The 21,985-nt window shown below is 41.9% G+C and overlaps 1 protein-coding gene and 1 long non-coding RNA gene across 3 annotated transcripts in view; one reads left to right on the top strand and one right to left on the bottom strand.

Moving 5' to 3' along the window:
- LOC135054730 (uncharacterized) overlaps positions 1 to 19,329 on the top strand; it is a 150,657-nt gene extending 131,328 nt beyond the window's left edge. For both annotated transcript variants that reach the window (XR_010243558.1, XR_010243559.1), the window contains exon 4: positions 19,086 to 19,329. This is a non-coding gene — a long non-coding RNA (uncharacterized LOC135054730). The remainder of the gene's footprint in view (positions 1 to 19,085) is intronic.
- The window catches only part of LOC135054729 (NACHT, LRR and PYD domains-containing protein 3-like), a 188,137-nt gene that overhangs the window by 100,261 nt on the left and 65,891 nt on the right, over positions 1 to 21,985 (bottom strand). The window contains exon 5 of the mRNA XM_063958026.1: positions 16,703 to 18,392. Coding sequence (XP_063814096.1) covers positions 16,703 to 18,392 — 1,690 coding nt within the window. The remainder of the gene's footprint in view (positions 1 to 16,702; positions 18,393 to 21,985) is intronic.

Below are 21,985 nucleotides of genomic sequence, written 5' to 3'. Positions count from 1 at the left end.
ATCCCTTATCCAAAATGCTTGGGACCAGAGGTATTTTGGATATGTGATTTTTCCGTATTTTGGAATAATTGCATACCATAATAAGATATCATGGTGATGGGACCTAAATCTAAGCACAGAATGCATTTATGTTTCATATATACCTTATACACACAGCCTGAAGGTCATTTTAGCCAATATTTTTTATAACTTGTGTATTAAACAAAGTGTGTCAACATTCACACAATTCATTTATGTTTCATATACTCCTTATACACACAGCCTGAAGGTCATTTAATACAATATGTTTAATAACTTTGTGTATTAAACAAAGTTTGTGTACATTGAGCCATCAGAAAACAAAGGTTTTACTATCTCACTCTCACACAAAAAAAGTCCGTATTTCGGAATATTCCGTATTTTGGAATATTTGGATATGGGATACTCAACCTGTGTGCGTGTGTATATATATATATATATATATATATATATATATATATATTAGAGATGAGCATTTTGGATTCTATATAAGTCTCCGTGTATCTGCGCCATCTTCACTCTGGCATTGGAGAGTGTACTGCACGGACGTGTCCTTGCTGGCTTTTCTCTCTGTCCTACCATGTGCTCTGTCCTCCATAGCCCTGCAGTTGTATGGGGTGATTCAAGGGCTTTGCTGATCTGTCAGGGGGCTCTGCTGCCCCCCCCAAAAAAAATATATATAAAAAAACATTGTGTTCTGTGTCCTACCATGTGCTCTGTCCTCCACAGGCTTGCTGTGTTTTAGGGGTGATTTAGGGGCTCAGTGCAGATTTGTCAGGGGGCTCTGCTCACTACCCTCAAAAAATAATATATTCAAAATTAATATTTTGTGCTTTATCATCATCCCAGCCAGGCCAGTACACATCCAAGGACTTCTGCTATGTGCATCCATCTAGGACCTAGGGGTGTTTTGGTCCATTGTTAAAAAAAATGAAAGTAAACTAATAAAACAAAAATGCTGTAAGTGAAAGTGATCCACAGTGCATCATTCTCTGTAACATTTACACGTATTGCTGTGTGATGCTGTCGGTGAAAGTGATCCACAGTGCATCATTCTCTGTAACATTTACACGTATTGCTGTGTGATGCTGTCGGTGAAAGTGATCCACAGTGCATCATTCTCTGTAACATTTACACGTATTGCTGTGTGATGCTGTCGGTGAAAGTGATCCACAGTGCATCATTCTCTGTAACATTTACACGTATTGCTGTGTGATGCTGTCGGTGAAAGTGATCCACAGTGCATCATTCTCTGTAACATTTACACGTATTGCTGTGTGATGCTGTCGGTGAAAGTGATCCACAGTGCATCATTCTCTGTAACATTTACACGTATTGTTGTGTGACTCTGTTGGTGAAAGTTAACCACAGTGCATCATTCTCTGTCACTTATACACGTATTTCTGTGTGATGCTGTTGGTGAAAGTGATCTGCAGTGCATCATTCTCTGTGACTTCTACACATATTGTTGTGCGACTCTGTTGGTGAAAAGTAACCACAGTGCATCATTCTCTGTCACTTATACATGTATTGCTGTGTGATGCTGTTGGTGAAAGTCATCTGAAGTGCATCATTCTCTGTGACTTATACATGTATTGCTGTGTGATGCTGTCAGTGAAAGTGATCTGCAGCGCATCATTTTCTGTGACTTATACACGTATTGCTGTGTGATGCTGTTGGTGAAAGTGATCTGCAGTGCATCATTCTCTGTCAATTATACACATATTGCTGTGTGATGGTGTTGGTGAAAATTTACCGCAGTGCATCATTCTCTGTGACTTATTCAAGTATTGTTGTGTGACGCTGTAGGTGAAAGTTATCGACAGTGCATCATTCTCTGTGACTTATACAAGTATTGTTGTATAACGCTGTTGATAGAGATGGAGGACGAACAATTGAAAGGAGATGAGCAATCACATACTGGTGCTGAAGCTGCTGTCACTAGTCCTGACAATGCAAATCCATCAACCTCATCTGCAAAGGCCGATGCCCAATGTCATAGAGGGCATGTAAAATCAAAGAAGCAATATTTTATGGTGATAAATAAAAAAAATGTAGTTAGCTGACGAAAAATGTAAAATTGCCAATATGCCATTCACTACACGAAGTGGCAAGGAAAGGCTAAGGCCTTGGCCTGTGCTTAATACTGGTGGTTCTACGTCTCATAATGATGATGTAAGCCCTCCTCCCTGTAGAAGAGTTGAAATAATGAAACTTGTTAAGGCACAGGAACCAAGTGTGCATTCAGAAATATCACCAAGACCCAAGGAGAGTCCAAGTGTGTCAGCAGTTGCGATGTATAAGCCTAACCGTTCCAATTCTGTACAGGAAGAGGAGGCTTCTTCCACCATTTGCACGCTCTCTACAAGTGTTGGGTGGAGCAGCGCTAGTCAAAAATCTGACATTGAGACTGAAGATGTCACTGTAGAAGTACACCAGGATGAGGAGTATATTGGTGTAGCTGGTGCTAATGAGAATGTGGACAATGAGGATTTTCATGATGTGGATGTGGTTTGTTTAAATAAGGCTCCAGTGGAGACAGTTGTTGCCCATGGTATGAAAAAGCCCACTGTCATGCCAGGTCAAAAGATAAAAAAAATCCACCTCTTCTGCGTGGAATTATTTCTTCACAAACCTGGATAATATCTGTCAAGCCATCTGTAGCTTTGTAAAGCTGTTGTAAGTAGAGGTAGGAACCTTAACCACCTAGGAACCTCCTCCCCGTTATGCCACTTGCAGTTGTTGACATATTCAGAAACTTTGGCTAAGAACGTAACCAGTCCAATGACACCTAGCTCACTTTTCTCTGTTGGATCCAAGCACCTGCAATCCCCACCACAAACACCATCATCATCAATTTCCTCCTCAATCAGGATTGGAAGTAGTCCTGTATCCAATTTCATAGGCATGACTGACTCCTCTCCTATCTGGGATTCCTCCGGAGGATCCTTGAAAGCTATACCTACTGCTGCTGTTGCTGCTGTGAGTCTATCTTCATCCCAAAAGGAGACCAGGAAGACTACTTGTAGTTTAACAAAACAATTGACTGTTCAATAATCCTTTACAAGGAAGATAAAGTATGACAGCAGTCATAAGAAGGTAATTAGATGTGCAAAGGCACAAGCTGAGGAAAAAATGGCCCAGTCAGTGGGTAAACGAGGCAAAACTTTTTTTTAGGTATATAAGCGAAAAGAGAAAAGCAAAAGGCGGAATAATAAAACTGAAGACAGAGACTGGGAGTCTAGTTGAGGGAGACAATATAATAGCAGATCATCTTAATAATTATGTTTGCTCAGTATTCATTAATGAAAAAGAGAGGAAGGGACCACAGAAGAGTTGCAGGGATATTCAGGAAAATTAAACAAGTACATTTACAGAGGAGATGGTACTAAAAGAACTCTCAAAGCTGAAAGTGGACAAATCTATGGGGCCAGATGGGATACATCAAAGGATACTAAAAGAGCTTAGAGAGGTGCTGGTAGTACTATTAACAGAATTATTAAACCAGTCATTAGCTATAGGAGTAATTCCAGAGGACTGTAAAAGAACAAACATAATCCCACTGCACAAAAGTGAAAGCAAGGAAGAGGCAAACAACTACAGACCAGTGAGTCTTAAGGCCCATACACACTTGACGATAAAATGAGCGACGTCGTTCATTTCAGCCCTCCTCAACAACGTCGCTCATTATATCGTCAAGTGTGTATGCATCCGACGACCACCGATGCGCGGCCCCGCGGGACGTTAACGACCCTCGCTTATCTGTGGAGCATGTATGCTCAATTTCCACTATGGTCGTTACCGACCAGAGACGTCGTTGAATATGTATGGTGTGAACGACCAACGACCAAGCCACTGTTCACCATCCCTGTTCCCAGCTCATTATTTTAATAAACTGTTCAGCTTGGATGCTTCAACGATGAATGGTCTTTGGTCTTTGGTTGTTGGTATGCTCATGTCGTTTGCTCAGCTGTTCAAGGGAAGTTCAAGGGAAGTCGTTAACGACATGTGCATCGTCAAGTGTGTATGGGCCTTTACATCAGTAGTAGGGAAATTGATGGAAACACTCTTAAAAGAAAGAGTTGTAGATTATCTCAAATCCAGCAATTTACAGGATCAAACAGCACGGATTCACTGGGGGAGATCATGTTCAAACCTTTTTGACTGTGTGACTAAAGTGGTGGATATAGGTGGAGCCGTGGATATAGCTTATCTAGAGTTTAGTAAAGCTTTTGACGCTGTTTCACATCACAGACTGCTAAATAAACTTGAAAGCTTGGGATTGGATACTAAGATTGTTGAATGGATAAGATCTTGGTTGCAGTATAGAACACAGAAAGTTGCAGTAAATGGAGTGCGTTCACAGGAGGGAAATGTTACCAATGGAGTACCCCAGGGATCTGTACTTGGAACAGTGCTTTGTAATATCTTTATTGGTGACATTGCAAATGGCAATAAAGGGAAAGTATGCCTTTTTGCAGATGACACAAAAGTATGCAACAGGGTAGACACACCAGGAGGAGTAAAACAAATGATTGAGGATCTAGGTAAACTAGTGGAATGGTCAAGAGTGTGGCAATTACAGTTTAATGCCAAAAAATGCAAAATAATGCACTTGGGTCTCAAAAATCCAAAGGCTAAATATAGTATTAATGGCACTATACTGGAAACTACTGAGGAGGAAAGGGATCTAGGAGTCACTATTTCAGAAAATTTGAGGAAAAATTACTTCACAGAAAGGGGAGTGGACAAGTGGAATAGCCTCCCATCAGAGGTGGTAGAGGCTAAGACAGTAGAGCAATCTACAGTAAACATGCATGGGATAAACATAAGGATATCCTTGCAAAGAAATAAGGATCAAATAAGGTTTGAGATAAAAAAATATGGTAAAAAAAAGGGGCAGACTAGATAGGCCAAGTGGTTCATATCCGCCGTCAAATTCCAAGTTTCTATGTTTCAGTCACCCAGTTGCAAAGTGGATTACTGAGGCCATAAAAACTATGCTGGTGTTAGATGTGCATCCAGTATCCACCATTAGTGCAGTGGTATTTAGACAAGTGATTGACATACTGTGTCCCCGGTACCAAATCCCATGTAGATTCCACCTCACTAGACAAACAATTCCCAGCCTTTAAGAGGACATTAAAAAATTGTTATTAATGGCCTCAGAAATGCCGTTGTATCCACTGTCCACTTAACCATGGATATGTGGACAAGTGGAACAGGGCAAACTAAGGACTACATGATTATGACAGCGCACTGGGTAGATGTAGTCCCTTCCACAGCTCCAACTCCATCAGCAGCACCAGCAGCATCTCACAACTGCTAACTCATTCAGAGGCAGACTACGCTGTGTATCACCGGTTTAAGTAAGATGCATATCACAGAGAACTGCTTAGAAAAATAAGGGAAATCATTGTACAATGGCTTACCCCAATTGGTCTCTGCACAAGATTTGTGATATCTAACAATGCCACCAATATTGTGAGAGCATTACATCTGGAAAAATTCCAACACGTCACATGTTTTGCTCACACAATGAATATGGTGGTGCAGAATTTTTTTCAAAATGACAGGGGCCTGCAGGAGATGATGTCGGTGGCCCAAAAATTTTCAGGACATTTTCAACATTCAGCAACTGCATTATGAAGACTGGAGCACCAATACTCTTGAATTTGGCATGCCATCATCTGAAGCAAGAGGTAGTAATGAGGTAGAAATCTGCTCTTTATATGCTTCAGCGGATGGAGAAGCAGCAAAAGGCCATACAAACCTACACATCCACCTATGACATAGGGAAAGGAGTGGGAATTCACAGTGGAGAATCAAGCACAGTGGAGAATGATTTCTGTGTTGTGCAAGGTTCTCTAACCCTTCGAAGTTGCCACATGTGAAGTCAGTTCAGACACTGCCAGCTTGAGTCAGGTCCTTCCCCTCATCAGGCTTTTGAAAAAACAGCTGGAGAAAGAAGGAGCTGAAATGGAGCGATTCCTCTAAGTATGTCGGACTTGTAGATGAAGTCTTTCATTCATCTTTCCAGGATTCAAGGGTCATCAATCTCTTGAAATCAGATAACTATATTTTGGCGACCGTACTTGACCCTAGGTTTAACTCATATGTTGTGCCTTTCCAAATGGCACAAATCTGCAGATATGCAAAGAGCTGTTGGTGAGAAAATTGTCAGCTCAAGTGGAACGTGACACGCCAACATCTCCTTCATTTTCTCCGGCAACTGCGGCTGCCCACTGGCGATGATAAACATCACTCAGGAAAGACATTTGACATCTGGTCCGCACTGAAGGAGCTGCCTACAATTACTGACATGTCTACTGTCACTGCATTTGATGCTGTCACCATTGAAAGAATAGTTGATGATTATTTCAGTGATAGCATCCAAATAGGCATATCAGACAGTTTGTTTCATTACTGGCAGGAAAAAGAGGCAATTTGGAAGCCCTTGCAGAAACCTGCTTCATTTTACTTAAGTTGCCCCCCCCTCCAGTGTGTACTCAGAAAGAGTTTTTAGCGCAGCCGGGAACCTTGTCAGCGATCGGCGTAGGAGGTTATATCTCCAAAATGTGGAAAAGATGATGTTCATCAAAATGGATTACAAATTCCATGAGGAAGACCTTTCCCAGCTATTACCTCCAAAAAGTACAGAGGGGCATGTGATGGTGGATTCCAGCGGGGACAAATTAATAGTCTGTGAAGAAGAGGATGTACACAGTGATGGGGGTAAGGAATTGGATGCAGATGATGACATCGTGCCTATTTAAAGTACTAAAGTCAGTATGTGCACTGCCCTTTACAAGCTTGTTTAGTGGAGGTCCAAACAAACCAGTCATTTCAGCCACAAGTGACAGTCCCTGTCACTGAAATAATTGGTTTGTTAAACTTTGCTTGTCCTTTTTTAATATACAATATAAGGGTGGGTGGGAGAGCCCACAGACAATTTCATCTTGCACCTCTTTTATTTGCATTATGTGCTCTTTGGAGGATTTTTTTGGCATAGTTTATAAAACTGATATCCTGTCTGCCACTGCAGTGCCACTCCTAGATGGGTCAGGTGTTTGTACCGCCCACTTCAGTCACTTAGCTTAGTCATCCAGCTACCTCGGTGCAACCTTTAGGCCTAAACTGGATGAAAACAATATTATGAGGTGCGAGGTGTTCAGAATAGAATGGAAATGATTACAAATGAATGTTACTGAGGTAAATAATACTATAGAAACACCCCCACATTCTGTTATTTGAGCTGTCTTTATGATTTAAAAAAAAAAAATTAGAGATGTGCGGCGGGCACTTTTCACAAAATTACCCCCAAATTCTGTGTTTTTAGCTGTTTTTATGTTTTGGTTTTGGATCTGGATGATTTAAAAAAAAAAAAAAAAACATAAAAACAGCTAAAATCACAGAATTTGGGGATAATTTTGCTCCTACGGTATTATTAACCTCAATAACATTAATTTCCACTAATTTCCAGTCTATTTTAAACACCTCACAGTATTGTTTTTAGGCCTAAAAGTTGCACCGAGTTGGCTGTATGACTAAGCTAAACGACACAAGTGTGCGGCACAAACACCTGGCCCATCTAGGAGTGGCACTGCAGTGGCAGACTGGATGGCACAAAAAACCTAGTCCCCAAATAGCACATGATGCAAAGAAAAAGAGGTGCAAGATGGAATTGTCCTTGGGCCCTCCCACCCACCCTTATGTTGTATAAACAGGACATGCACACTTTAACCAACCCATCATTTCAGTGACAGGGTCTGCCACACGACTGTGGCTGAAATTACTGTTTGGTTTGCCCCCCCCCCAAAAAAAAGAAGCAATCAATCTCTCCTTGCACAAACTGGCTCTACAGAGGCTAGATGTCCACCTCATCCTTATCCTCCTATTCCTCACCCCTTTCACTGTGTACATCCTTCTCACAGAGTATTAATTCGTCCCCACTGGAATCCACTATCTCAGGTCCCTGTGTACTTTCTGGAGGCAATTGCTGGTAAAAGTCTTCCCGGAGGAATTTATAATTCATCTTCTCCACATTTTGTGGAAGTAACCTCCTATGTCGATCGCTGACAAGGTTACCGACTGCACTAAACACTCTTTTGGAGTACACACTGAAGGGGGGACAACTTAGGTAAAATAAAGCCAGTTTGTGCAAGAGCCTCCAAATTGCCTCTTTTTCCTGTCAGTATACATACGGACTGTCTGACATGCCTACTTGGATGCTGTCACTCATATAATCCTACACCATTCTTTCAATGGTGACAGAATCATATGAAGTGATAGTAGACATATCAGTAATCGTTGGCAGGTCCTTCAGTCCGGACCAGATGTCAGCTTTTGCTCCTACCTGCCCTGCATCACCACCAGCGGGTGGGCTAGGAAATCTTGGCCTTTTCCTTGCAGCCCCAGTGGCGGGAGAAATTGAAGGACGAGCTGTTGATGGGTCACGTTCTGCTTGAGTTGACAATTTACTAACCAGCAGATCTTTGCACCTCTATACACTTGTGTTTGCTGGAAAACATCATAAAACATACCCAGAAAGACTAAGAAATCTCAATATGTATAGTTTGGAGCAGAGAAGGGAAAGGGGGGACATGATAGAAACTTTCAAATGTATGAAGGGTTTTAACAAAGTCCAGGAGGGAAACATTCTCCAAATGAAGAGAAGCAATAGGACACGAGGACATGCACTGAGACTGGAGGGGGGGAGGTTCAGGGGAAATTTGCGGAAAAATTATTTCACAGAAAGGGTAGTGGACAAGTGGAATAGCCTCCCATCAGAGGTGGTAGACGCTAAGACAGTAGAGCAGTTTAAACATGCATGGGATAGACATAAGGATATCCTTACAAAGAAATAAGGATCAAATAAGGTTAATGATAAAAAAAAAAATAAGGGGCAGACTAGATGGGCCAAGTGGTTCTTATCTGCCGACAAATTCTATGTTTCTATGTTTCAATGTAGGCTTTAAACCTAGGATCGAGCACAGTGACCAAAATGTAGTGCTCTGATTCAACAGATTGACCACCCTTGAATCCTGGCAAAGAGAATGAAGGGCTCCATCCACAAGTCCCACATACTTTGCGGAATCGCTCCATATTAGCTCCTCCTTTAATTTATCCAGCTGCTTCTGCAATGACCTGACTCAAGCTGGCAGTGTCTGAACTGACTTCCCGTGTGGTAAGTTTGAAGGGTTGGAGAAACTTGCACAAGACAGAAATCAATCTCGAATGCGCTTGAGTCAGGTGCATTACCCCTCCTTTGCCTATATCGTAGGTGGATGTATAGGCTTGAATGGCCTTTTGCTGCTCCTCCATCCTCTGAAGCATATAGCGAGTGTTGACTTCCACCTCGTTACCACCTCTTGCTTCAGTTGATGGTGGGGCAGGTTCAGGAGTGTTTGCTGGTGCTCCAGTCTTCAGCACGCAGTAGCAGAATGCCGAAGGTGGCCCGCAATTTTTCAGGCCACCAACAGCATCTCCTGCACACCCCTGTAATTTTTTTAAAAAATTCTGCAACACCAAATTAATTGTATGTGTAAAATATGGGACATGCTGGAAATTGCCCAGATGTAATGCAAGCACAATATTGGTGGCATTGTCCGATATCACAAATCCCCAGGAGAGTCCAATTGGGGTAAGCCATTCTGCGAGGATGTTCCTCAGTTTCCGTAAGAGGTTGTCAGCTGTGTGCCTCTTATGGAAATCGGTGATACATAGCGTAGCCTGCCTAGGAACGAGTTGGCGTTTGCGAGATGCTGCTACTAGTGCCGCTGCTGTTGTTGCTGCGGGAGGCCAAACATCTACCCAGTGGGCTGTTACAGTCATATAGTCCTTAGTCTGCCCTGTTCCACTTGTCCACATTTCCGTGGTTAAGTGGACACTGGATACAACCGCATTCTGTAGGACACTGGTGACTATTTCTGACGTCAGTGTACATTCTCGGTATCGCCTGCCTAGAGAAGTGGAATCTAGATGGGATTTGATACCGGGAACACTGTACCTCAAACAATTCTCTAAGTCCCACTGAACTAATGGTGCATACCGGATGCACGTCTAACACCAACATAACTGTCAAGGCCTCAGTTATCCGCTTTGCAAAAGGATAACTGCTGTCATATTTCATCTTCCTCACATAGGGCTGTTGGACAGTCAATTGCTTACTGGAAGTAGTACAAGTGGTCTTCCGACTTCCCCTCTGGGATGACGATCCACTCCCAGAAACAGCAGGCATAACACTCAAGGATCCTAAAGAGGAATCCCGGTTAGGAGAGGACTCCTCAGTCTTGACAGTGATATGGCATGCAGTACTACTGATGTTCCTGACTGAGGAGGAAGTTGATGTTGAGGGAGTCGGTGTGGCTTGCAGGAGCTTGGGTACAGGAGGAAGAAGGGATTTAGGTGTCCGTGGACTACTTACGCTCTTACCCAAAGGTTCACGACTTGACACTGACTTCTGATGAATGCACAGCAGGTGACGTATAAGGGAGGATGTTCCTAGGTGGTTAATATCCTTACTCCTACTTATTACAGATTGACAGAGGCAACAGATGGCTTGACACCTGTTGTCCGGATTTGTGGAGAAATAAATCCACACCGAAGAGGTGGCTTTTTTGGTAGTTTGCCCAGGCATCACAATGGGCTTCTTTGTCCCAAGGACAGCAGGTGTCTCCCCTGGCGCCTGACTTAAACAAACCACATCACCATCAGAATCCTCATCTTCAACATCCTCCTCAGCGCCAGCAACACCTATATCCTCATCCTGGTGTACTTCAACAGTTACATCTTCAATTTGAATATCAGAAACTGGACTGTGGGTGCTCCTTACTGCTAGCTAAAAATACACTCAAATGTATTCCTATGAGTAGCAAAAAAAGGAATAAAAATCATAAACCGATGTGGCTTAACAAAAAGATTAAGGAATTTATGGACAAGAAAAGGCGAGCATTTAAAAAATACAAATCTGACGGGGAAGCAGAGTCATTTCAGCACTATAAGGAATGTAACAAAATTTGTAAAAAGGAAATAAGAGCGGCTAAAGTAGAAACTGAAAAACTAGTAGCAAAGGAAAGCAAAGAGAATCCCCAAAAATTATTTAAATACATTAATAGCAAGAGATTAAAGAAGGAGAGTATAGGCCCTTTAAAAGACAAGTTGGGAGTCTTAAGCAAAAATTATAATGACATAGCGGACACACAAAATGAGTTTTTTTCAACAGTATTCACTAGAGAGGACCCAATTCAGGGACTGACACACAATCTCAATAATGAGAATATCACACTGATAGGTACTTATTTAAGCGAGGAAGTAGTCTGTGACCGATTAAAACATTTAAAGATTAATAAATCACCAGGGCCCGATGGTATTCATCCAAGGGTTCTAATGGAGCTTCACTCTGAACTGGCAAAACCGCTATCTTTGATCTTTAAGGATTCAGTTATATCAGGTATGGTTCCCAAAGACTGGCGTATAGCGGAAGTAGTGCCTATATTCAAAAAGGGAAGTAAAGCTGAACCAGGTAATTATAGACCAGTTAGTCTTACATCTATAATGGGGAAGGGATTGGAAGGTATTCTAAGAGATAGTATTCAGAAGTTCCTTGAAGCCAATAAGGTCATTAAAAGGAATCAACATGGGTTTATGAAGGACAGGTCCTGTCAAACCAACTTACTTGGCTTTTATGAAACAGTAAGCGCAAACCTAGATCAGGGTAAAGACGTGGATGTAATCTTTTTAGACTTTGCCAAAGCGTTCGATACTGTACCACACATGAGACTTATCTACAAGCTACAAGAATCAGGGCTAGGAAGCACAATATGCACTTGGGTCAAAAACTGGTTAGATAATAGGGAGCAGCGCGTTGTGGTTAATGGATCTTTTTCAACTTGGACTGAAGTGCTATTGTTCAATATTTTCATTAACGACCTAACAGAAGGTCTAGAGAGCATGGTGTCAATTTTTGCAGATGATACCAAATTGTGTAAGGCTATAAATACAGAGGAGGATGCCGAGTCTCTTCAGAACTACTTAGTTAAATTAGAAGCATGGGCAGCCAAATGGAGAATGCGCTTCAACACAGACAAGTGTAAGGTAATGCACTGTGGTAACAAGAACAAAAATTATACCTACCTACTAAATGAGGTAAAATTAGGGGATTCTGTACTGGAAAAGGACTTAGGTGTCCTCATAGATAGCAAGCTAAGCAGTAGTACCCAAAGTAGGACTGCAGCAAAGAAGGCTAATAAGATATTAGCATGCATAAAACGGGGTATTGATGCTAGGGACGAGAGTATTATACTCCCGTTATATAAATCACTAGTGAGGCCACACCTTGAATACTGTGTACAATTCTGGGCACCGTACTACAAAAAGGATATCCTGGAGCTTGAAAAGGTACAGAGGAGGGCGACCAAACTAATTAAGGGCATGTAGACGATGGAATACAAGGAAAGGCTTGAAAGACTAGGCATGTTTACATTGGAAAATCGGAGACTAAGAGGGGATATGATCAACATCTACAAATATATAAGGGGACAATACACAGAGCTTGCGCGGGACCTGTTTTTGGTTAGATCAACACTGAGAACTCGTGGACACTCGCTCAGGTTAGAGGAGAGGAGATTCCGCACAATACGGCGTAAAGGTTTTTTCACGGTAAGGACAATACATGTTTGGAATTCCCTGCCCGAGGGAGTTGTAATGGCGGAATCTGTCAACACCTTTAAGAATGGGTTAGATAAATTCCTAATGGATAAGGATATCCAGGGGTATGGTGCATAGTCATGCATTATAGTTACTATAAATAGGGATAAAATGCTATGGCTGACAGCAGCATCAGTCAGAAATTTTAGTCAAATCATCATGCATAGGAGACCACAAATAGGTTGAACTCGATGGACAATTGTCTTTTTTCAACCTCAGATACTATGTTACTATGTTACACTTGCAGGGGGTGTGCAAATGGTGGAAGGAGCCACCTCTTCCTGTCCAGTGTTGGGAAAGTCAGGCATCGCAACTTTCGAAACACTTGGACTCTCCTTGGGGATTTGTGATACCATCTCACAACACACAGTTCTTTTCTGTGCTCTTTCCAGCTTAACTTTGAATTTTTCTACTGGGAGGATGAGGGCTTCCATCGTCATGTGATGCTAAACCACTAGCCATGAACATAGGCCAGGGCTTAAGCCGTTCCTTGCCACTCCATGTCATAAATGGCATATTGGCAAGTTTACGTTTCTCCTCAGACGATTTAAAATGTCTTTTTTTGGTTCTTTTTACTGAGCTTTGGCTTTTTGAATTTTACATGCCCTCTACTATCACATTGTGCATTGGCTTTGGCTGACGACGTTGATGGAATTTCATTGTCTATGCCATGGCTAGTGGCAGCAGCTTCAGCACTAGGAGGAAGTGGTTCTTCTTGATCTTTCCCTATTTTATCCTCAAAATTTTTGTTCTCCATTATTTTTTGGGAGTTATATGAGACATTATGTGGCGCAGGAATGACTGGAATGACTGATGGACAGGACACTACCACTGGTCTGATGCCGCACAACACAACAACATTGTAAGGGTCTTGTGGTTTTTGTTATAATTATTATACGGCAGCAGTGGACATATAGCAGCAGCGTTTATCGTCACTGGACTAACTGATGAACAGGACACTACCACTGGTCTGATGCAGCACAACACAACATCACTGTAAGGGCCTTGTGGTTGTTGTAATAATTATTATATGACAGCAGTGAACATATAGCAGCAGCGTATATCGTCACTGGAATGATTGATGGACAGGACACTACTACTGGTCTGATGCAGCACAACACAACAACACTGTAAGGGACTTGTGGTTGTTGTTGTTATAATTATTATACGGCAGCAGTGGACATATAGCAACAGCATATATCGTCACTGGACTGACTGATGAACAAGACACTACCACTGGTCTGATGCAGCACAACACAACAACACTGTAAGGGACTTGTGGTTGTTGTTGTTATAATTATTATACGGCAGCAGTGTACATATAGCAACAGCATATATCGTCACTGGACTGACTGATGAACAAGACACTACCACTGGTCTGATGCAGCACAACACAACAACACTGTAAGGGACTTGTGTTTGTTGTTACAATTATTATACAGCAGCAGTGAACATATAGCAGCAGCGTATATCGTTACTGGAATGACTGATGAACCTGACACTACCACTGGTCTGATGCCGCACAACACAACAACACTGTAAGGGACTTGTAGTTGTTTTTGTTATAATTATTATAATTATGCCTTGTATATGCCTGGACTGTAATACTTAACCTGTGCCAGCGCTGCATCTCCAATGCAGCAGTGGAAGCCATTTGGGGTAGGTAGCAACTAAGCATGATGCAGACGAGACATGTTTAATATTTTTTTTAGTGTGTAAACCAAATAGATTTGTCCCTATCCAGAACCCTCTAATCCTACTTGTTCTGGCCTAGCCATTGTTACACAGAGCCCTGTAATCCTAATTGTTCCGTCCTATCCATTGTTACACAGAGCCCTGTAATCCTAATTGTTCTGCCCTATCCATTGTTACACAGAGCCCTGTAATACTAATTGTTCTGCCCTATCCATTGTTAGTACCCTGTAATCCTACTTGTTCTGGCCTATCCATTGTTACACAGAGCCCTGTAATCCTAATTGTTCTGGCCTATCCATTGTTACACAGAGTAATTGTTCTGGCCTAGCCATTGTTTCACAGAGCCATGTAATCCTAATTGTTCTGTCCTAGCCATTGTTACACAGGGTCCTATAATCCTAATTGTTCTGGCCTATCCATTGTTACACAGGGCCCTGTAATCCCTTTTGTTATACCCTATTCAGTGTTACACAGAGCCCTGTAATCTTAATTGTTATACCCTATTCAGTGTTACACATAGCACTTTGTGTGGTGAACCAGGGTAAATTAGTAATATAAAAAGCTGCCAGATCATATGACATACAGTATCACTGCCTCTAACATTTATTGCTCTTATGAGCACTGTGAGCTAGATCTTAACCATGTATAACAACTGAAAAACTCCAAGGCAGCAGGTATTTTGGCATTTTTCTCTGCACAGCCCTATATCTGAGCCGGTATAGAAGACAGTCACTGTTGCCCAGCTAGGTAAGTAGCAGGAGGGGAACTAGATGGGACAGAGAAGTGAGATGGGAAACCTTCAAAAATACCTCATTTCTGGCAGCTGAGTGACTGAGTCACTAGAAATCCTCATGAAGAACAATGCATCTCCTACACAGGGCTGTACATTCACCCCAAGCACCTGGAAGAAAATTGGAGTTTGGTGCCCCACCCCACGTGAATAAACTCAGAAAATTAGAATATTGTGCAAAAGTTAATTTATTTCAGTAGTTCAACTTAAAAGGTGAAACTAATATATTATACAGGTATAGACTCATTACATGCAAAATGAGTTGAGTTATTGCAAGCCTTTATTTGTTATCATTTTGATGATTGTGGTTTACAGCTTTAAAAAAAAAAAAAAAAATCCCAAATTTCTGAAAATTAGAAAATTACATAAAATCACTAAAAAAAGGATTTTAAATACAGAAATGTCAGTCCTCTGAAAAGTATAATAATGCATATGTACTCAGTACTTGGTTTGGGCCCCTTCTGCATGAATTACTGCCTCACTGTGGCATAGATTCTATCAGCCTGTGGCACTGCTGAGGTGTTCTGGAAGACCAGGATGCTTCAATAGCGGCCTTCAGCTCTTCTGTATTGTAATGAGTCTATATAAAATATTAGTTTCACCTTTTAAGTTGAATTACTGAAATAAATGAACTTTTGCACAATATTCAAATTTTCTGAGTTTCACCTATATATATATATATATGTATATATATATATATATATATATATATATATACATACATATACATACACATATATATATATATATATATATATATACACATATAGACACACACACACACAAGACTTAGGGAGCCCGCAGTGGATTGGCAGGGTTTCCAGCTATGCTGTGGGTCAGGGTCAGACCTATGAGATTCAGCCATCTGCAGCATGCAGAATCAGCGTTCAGTAGTGGGTCCCATCGCATCACTCGTCGCTTACTGCAGCACAAGCTGAGCGCTACCATGTAGGAACCATCCTGTCCTCTTTTGCAGGTGTCTCCTGGAACAGAGATTATTAACTCTGCAGCAGCCCCAGGTGCACCTCTGGAAGAGCAGTAGTCACACTTGGATCCTGCCGTGAACCACACACGTGCTGCTGCACAATCAGGTGGCTCTTCAGGGCTTGGAGCCCAGAGGCAGATGTCTCCATTGTCTATGGGCGTTATGCCCCTGATCCAACATCCCTTTTTAGAATTTCAAGGAGTTTGAGATAAATTGTTTATCTTTATACTGGCAGAGGGTAATCTATTTATAGTGTCTGTGCATTCTAACCCCTTACAGCATTAATGATGAATTCCATATAAAATGTACAAGAGGGTGACACAAAAGCTCTGACAGTGACTGACAGACCGGCAGCTCTCTCCAATGTTGTTGTTTACTGGAACAGTGCGGCACAAGTTTAAACTATTTCTACTTTGGGGGAGGGGAGATGTTAATAAAAAAATACATTAAGATGTACATGTACATACCACAAGTACTTTGTCCTAAGTAATGTGCCAAATACATACCGAAGGTGTGAACACTTGGAAAGTGCTTTAGATAGAGCACTCCGAGCCTTTGGTCCTATTGTGTAGTCTTCAAAAGTAACAGTGTGTTGTATTGTACTTCTCTCCAAGCAGTAGGCCACAGCCCGGTAATCTATGTTATTGTTCCCTTTGTTATGAAAAAGATCTTTAATTTCCACATTAGGAAAGTGAGACATCATTCTCCCCACATAGTCATCATCCTGTGTCTCATACAGGAGGCATAGTCTCGCAGTATGGTCCCATGACTTTTTCTTCAGCCATGCTTCCAATTTCATTTTTCCGCCAAAGGAAATGGGGCACCCAATGGCTCTCTGAGTCTCCTGAATTTGTTTTCTGCTAGAAAGGCCAAACAAGAATTGTACAGTTAATGCTAGATGTGGCTGACGTTCTGATGCCTCCAGTAACTGTTTTACTTCCAAAGAATGTTCTGTTACATGTCTCTCACCCAGGACATAATAGAGAGCAGCAAAGAACTCCTGCACGCTCAGATGGATGAAGCTGTAGCAGGTGTGGATCTCAACGTCCCTGTGGAAGATGTTCTCATTCAGAAACCCAGACTCCAGCTCTGACACTGAGAGTCCATGTCTTACAAGATCTGATTCTTCAAATAGAATTCTCTGGTCCCAAACTCCTTCATTGGCCAAAGCACACAGCTTCTGTATACATGTGCTTATAGACTGGGCAGAGCCCCTTCCATGATACATTATTAAACTCTTTAGGTACAACAGGTAAATGGATGTCAATGTCTTGCAATCACTCACATGTAATCCCTCTTTTAGTAGTGGTCTCATTACAGTACATACAATCCAGCAAATTACAGGAACTACACACATGGTGAACAGAAAGTCATTGTCTTTTATTGTACTAATGACCAGATCTGCTTGTTCTTTGGTTTCAAAGAAATTACAGAAATATTCCTCACGGTCTTTCTCTGTAAACCCCAGAATCTCCACATAACGAATACATTTTGCAAAGTCCTTCAGCACCATTAATGACAATGGTCGTGTGGTGATGATTAGGGAACTTTTCCTGAGAATTTTTTTTCTAAATAAACTACTTAGAAGGATTTCTTTTGAGACCTCCTGAAATGCGTCATCACAAACCTCTTTATCCCTCCTCGGTGACCAATTCAATTCATCAAAACCATCAACAATGAAAAGTACTTCTTCAGAGTTAAGGAAGATTGACTGCAACAGATTAGGTGGACAATCCAGTAGACAATATTTGGATAGATATCCAGCCAGGCTTATATTACCAGTGATGGTGTTGATTTCCCTACAGTTTATGTAGAACACAAACTGAAACTTGTCCTTATACAGATCTCTGGATGCCCAGTCCAGCATGATCTTCTGCGATGTCGTAGTCTTTCCTATCCCAGCAGGTCCCTGTAACACCACAGTCTTGGGAATAATTCCATCTTTATCAGGTTCAAACAGAGCCGGTATAGTGGTTGGGGAATACTCCTCTGATGATCTGTTTGTCATAATCTGTAGATGTCTCCAGCCTGATGCTATTATCTCATGTAGTCTCTCCTCCTCATCCCGATAATTCTTGATCAGTGAAAGTGTTACGTATCTTTTCTCCAGTTTGCTATACTCCCCTGGTCTTGCATTATGATCTTCAATAACTTCATATTTTTCTGTAATGTCATCCATATATGTTATCCTGTAGTCTGTATAGGATTAAAACATATATTTGATTAAAAAACAGAAGTAGATATATTTACTGTTTAGTTCTTTAGATACATTGAAGCTGTGGGTGTCATTATAGCAAACCAGCAAATTACAGTAAGTTACTGAAAAGATTTAGAATTTAGAAAAGATCTCAGGATATTGTATGTTAAAAAGTGAGAGCTACAGTAGGGTTGAAAAATATTTAGAATTATGGTAAAGCTATGTGGATACCATACCATCAGTGACATGACCAAAGTGACGGCTCCTGCTTAGTGACAGGAGCCGAGGGCTACACTGTAACATTACAGTGCAGCACTCAGCTCCTGTTACCATGTAGAAGCTGGTACTGCAGACAAGGAAGTATCCGGGGTCATGCCGCATCTCTCAGACCTGTCAAGTGATGTAAACGAGGGTCCAGATGTTTAGCTATGCCCCCTTTTGTGACCACATTCCCGTACCGCAAAGCCACACCACCTTTAAAGTGGCCTACCCAGACCCTTTAGGCAACGCATCCTTTTTAGCAGCTACCGCACCGGATGTCCAGGTGGTAAGTGATGTCCCTGCCTGCCATCTGCCACATAGTGGCAGGTTAAGACTTGTTTCCAACAAATGGGTTCATATGAATGTTGATAGATGACACTATTCCATTGTAATTGGTCTGATTTTCTTTCCCTTTGCTGTTCTATTTGTAGGATGAACGTCACTGCCTGGGTGGACCGTTACCTACCTACTCTCCACCTACTTTTTCCTCCTTCCCCTTTTTTTGTTTCATTACTGGTCATATATTTTCCAATTGTTGAATATTATAAAAGTTACTTCTTTCTAGTCTACATTTATATGTTCTAGAAGTGCAATTTGTGCTCTGAAAGTATGATTATTCAATTTATTTGTAATTGTTTTCATCTGTTACTGTTATATTTGGATATACCTTTACATTAACCCTCTTTTACTGCAAGTATACTCTTGTTTTTCTGTTTTGCCCAATAAAAACAGATTTAAAAAAACTTTCCAAGAATTTGGAGATGAAAATATATACACTTATGAATGAAATGGCTATTACCTAAATCATAGGATCTCAAACTCAAGGGGTCTATTTACTAAGCTCTGGATGCAGATAAAGTGGCTGGAGATGAAAGTACCAGCCAATCAGCTCCTAACTGTCATTTTTAAAACCCAGCTTGTGAAATGGCAGTTTGACAGTGATTGGCTGGTGTCAGGTTCGGTCTGGTTTGTGTCCCCGGAGGGGGCGCTAGTGGGTCAGTGGAGGTAGGATGGAAGAAGTGAGGAAACTGGATTGGATTCCTGCGCATGTGCGCGATGTTGTTAATTAAGCAGAAAGATAAAACAATATGGCAGCAGGAATACTTGTAATAACAAACAATAAATGCAAATGAATATGGTGCAGCTTGGAAGCTGAGAGTCTATGGCAATAACAGTGAGAGTCTATGGCAATAACAGTATGACTGTATAGTTGAACAAGGAAACAATATGCTGGTATGGGAACCAGAGATTATTAAAACGTGGAGCCAGCAGAGATGGTGATATTGGTAGCAAACCTGGTTCCCATACCAGCATATTGTTTCCTTGTTCAACTATACAGTCATACTGTTATTGCCATAGACTCTCAGCTTCCAAGCTGCACCATATTCATTTGCATTTATTGTTTGTTATTACAAGTATTCCTGCTGCCATATTGTTTTATCTTTCTGCTTAATAAACAACATTACGCACATGCGCAGGAATCCAATCCAGTTTCCTCACTTCTTCCATCCTACCTCCACTGACCCACTAGCGCCCCCTCCGGGGACACAAACCAGACCGAACCTGACAGTTTGTCCAAGGCCCATGGACTCGGATGGTGGTCAGAATGTGGGGTCAGGGGGGTAACCAGGAACACGGAGGAACAGGAAGGTAACCAGGAACACGGAGGATCCAGGAAGGTAACCAGGAACACAGGGGAACTGGAGACTGGAACACAGGAACTTGCACACTGAATGTCGCAGGAGAGCTGGAGAGGTTGCTGGAACTTGTAGTTCCACAGGAACACTGGAACAGCTGGAAACTGGAACGGAACTGGAACAGCTGAGACCTGTAGTTCCACAGGTCCAATACACAGGGATATCTCTGTAGACAGAGGACTGCAAGCAGGAGACGCCTGTTCACAGAATGTGACGTGTTGTCCAAGGCGATGAGACTGAGCCAGGAACTGGAGTTTAAACACCTTGGTCTGTGATGATTGGATGATCTCTGTGAGAACACACCCTGCTGGATTGGGTGTTCAGATCAGCTGTGAGTTAACTGGAGTTGGTGATTAACCGGGAGAATAACACTGTAGACAGTTAATGCCATGCACTGCTGGCTGCTGACTGGGATCAGTAGTGCACCGGGAGTAAATGCTGTTTAACTAGAAACACTGTGTATTCCAGGCTGCTGGCTGAAACCAGTGGTTACCAAAAGATAGAGCTGGTTAGGTGGAGCACAGTGAGCTGTGGGCTGCAGGAGACTGAAGACTGGAACTGCTGGAACCTGTAGTTCCACAGGTTCAATTCACAGGGAATACTCTGAAAACAGAGGACTGAAGCCAGGAGACCCCTGTTCACTGGAAGTGATGCAATGGAGACTGCGGATTCCTGACAGCTGGTACTTTATCCCTATCCACTTTATCTTCATTCAAGGCTTAGTAAAAAGACCCCTTGGTCCTCAGGACCCCAAACAATTCATGTTTTCCAGGTCTCCTTATAGAAAAAATTAGCTCCACCTGTGAATATTTGAAAATGGGTCAGTGAGTTATGAGTACACCTGCTAGGTGCCATGTTAAATTTGAATTGTTTGTGGTTCTGAGGATTGAGTTTGAGAACCTACAGTATGACCTGCAGGAAATTAACATAAAAACGACAAACAGCACATGCAACTTAAGTCTTATATAAGATGAATCTGTGCATTTCATACAGTTATATTGGAGATGCAAAAACCATGACTGCTTTAGTATCACAGCTATTCTGGCATGTGGGTGGGTGGAGTGTGCCCTGCCATTTAACTCAGGTCCTTAAATATATCATGGTCTTGGCTATTAACCACTTAACTGGTGGATATGTTTTCCAAAAAATTCTCAGAAATTGTCTGTTTTTTATTATTGAGTTAGAACATATATCCAATGCAATTTTATAACAAAAAAAATGAAAGTAACATTGAGCAGAAGACTATGTGGCCGCCTTGCAGAGCTGCTCCGCAGAGCCCCCATGGATAGCTGCCCAAGAAGTGGGTGGAATGAGCTGTGGCCCCTGAAGGAATAGGAAGATCTGCCACCAAATAGGCGTGACGAATAGCTGACCGAAGCCATCTGGTCAAGGTCTGTTTTGAAGCTGAGAACCCCCACGTGTGAGAATCACAGAGAACGAATAGGGAGTCTGACTTAATGTTACTCCTTAGTTCTCTCCACATAAATATGAAGCGCGGACAACAACCAGAGTCGTCTCTACCATGGATCCCTCCACAAATGTGGTTACCACTATCTCCTGGTTCACATGAAACCCATAAACCACCTTGGGTAGGTAGGCCGGACGCATGCATAGCACCACTGAATGGAGGACTA

This window comes from Pseudophryne corroboree, chromosome 3, assembly GCF_028390025.1.
Source record: "Pseudophryne corroboree isolate aPseCor3 chromosome 3, aPseCor3.hap2, whole genome shotgun sequence".
NCBI lineage: Eukaryota > Metazoa > Chordata > Amphibia > Anura > Myobatrachidae > Pseudophryne > Pseudophryne corroboree.
Note: the sequence above shows the minus strand (reverse complement) of the source record. Positions and strands in the feature narration are given on the sequence as shown.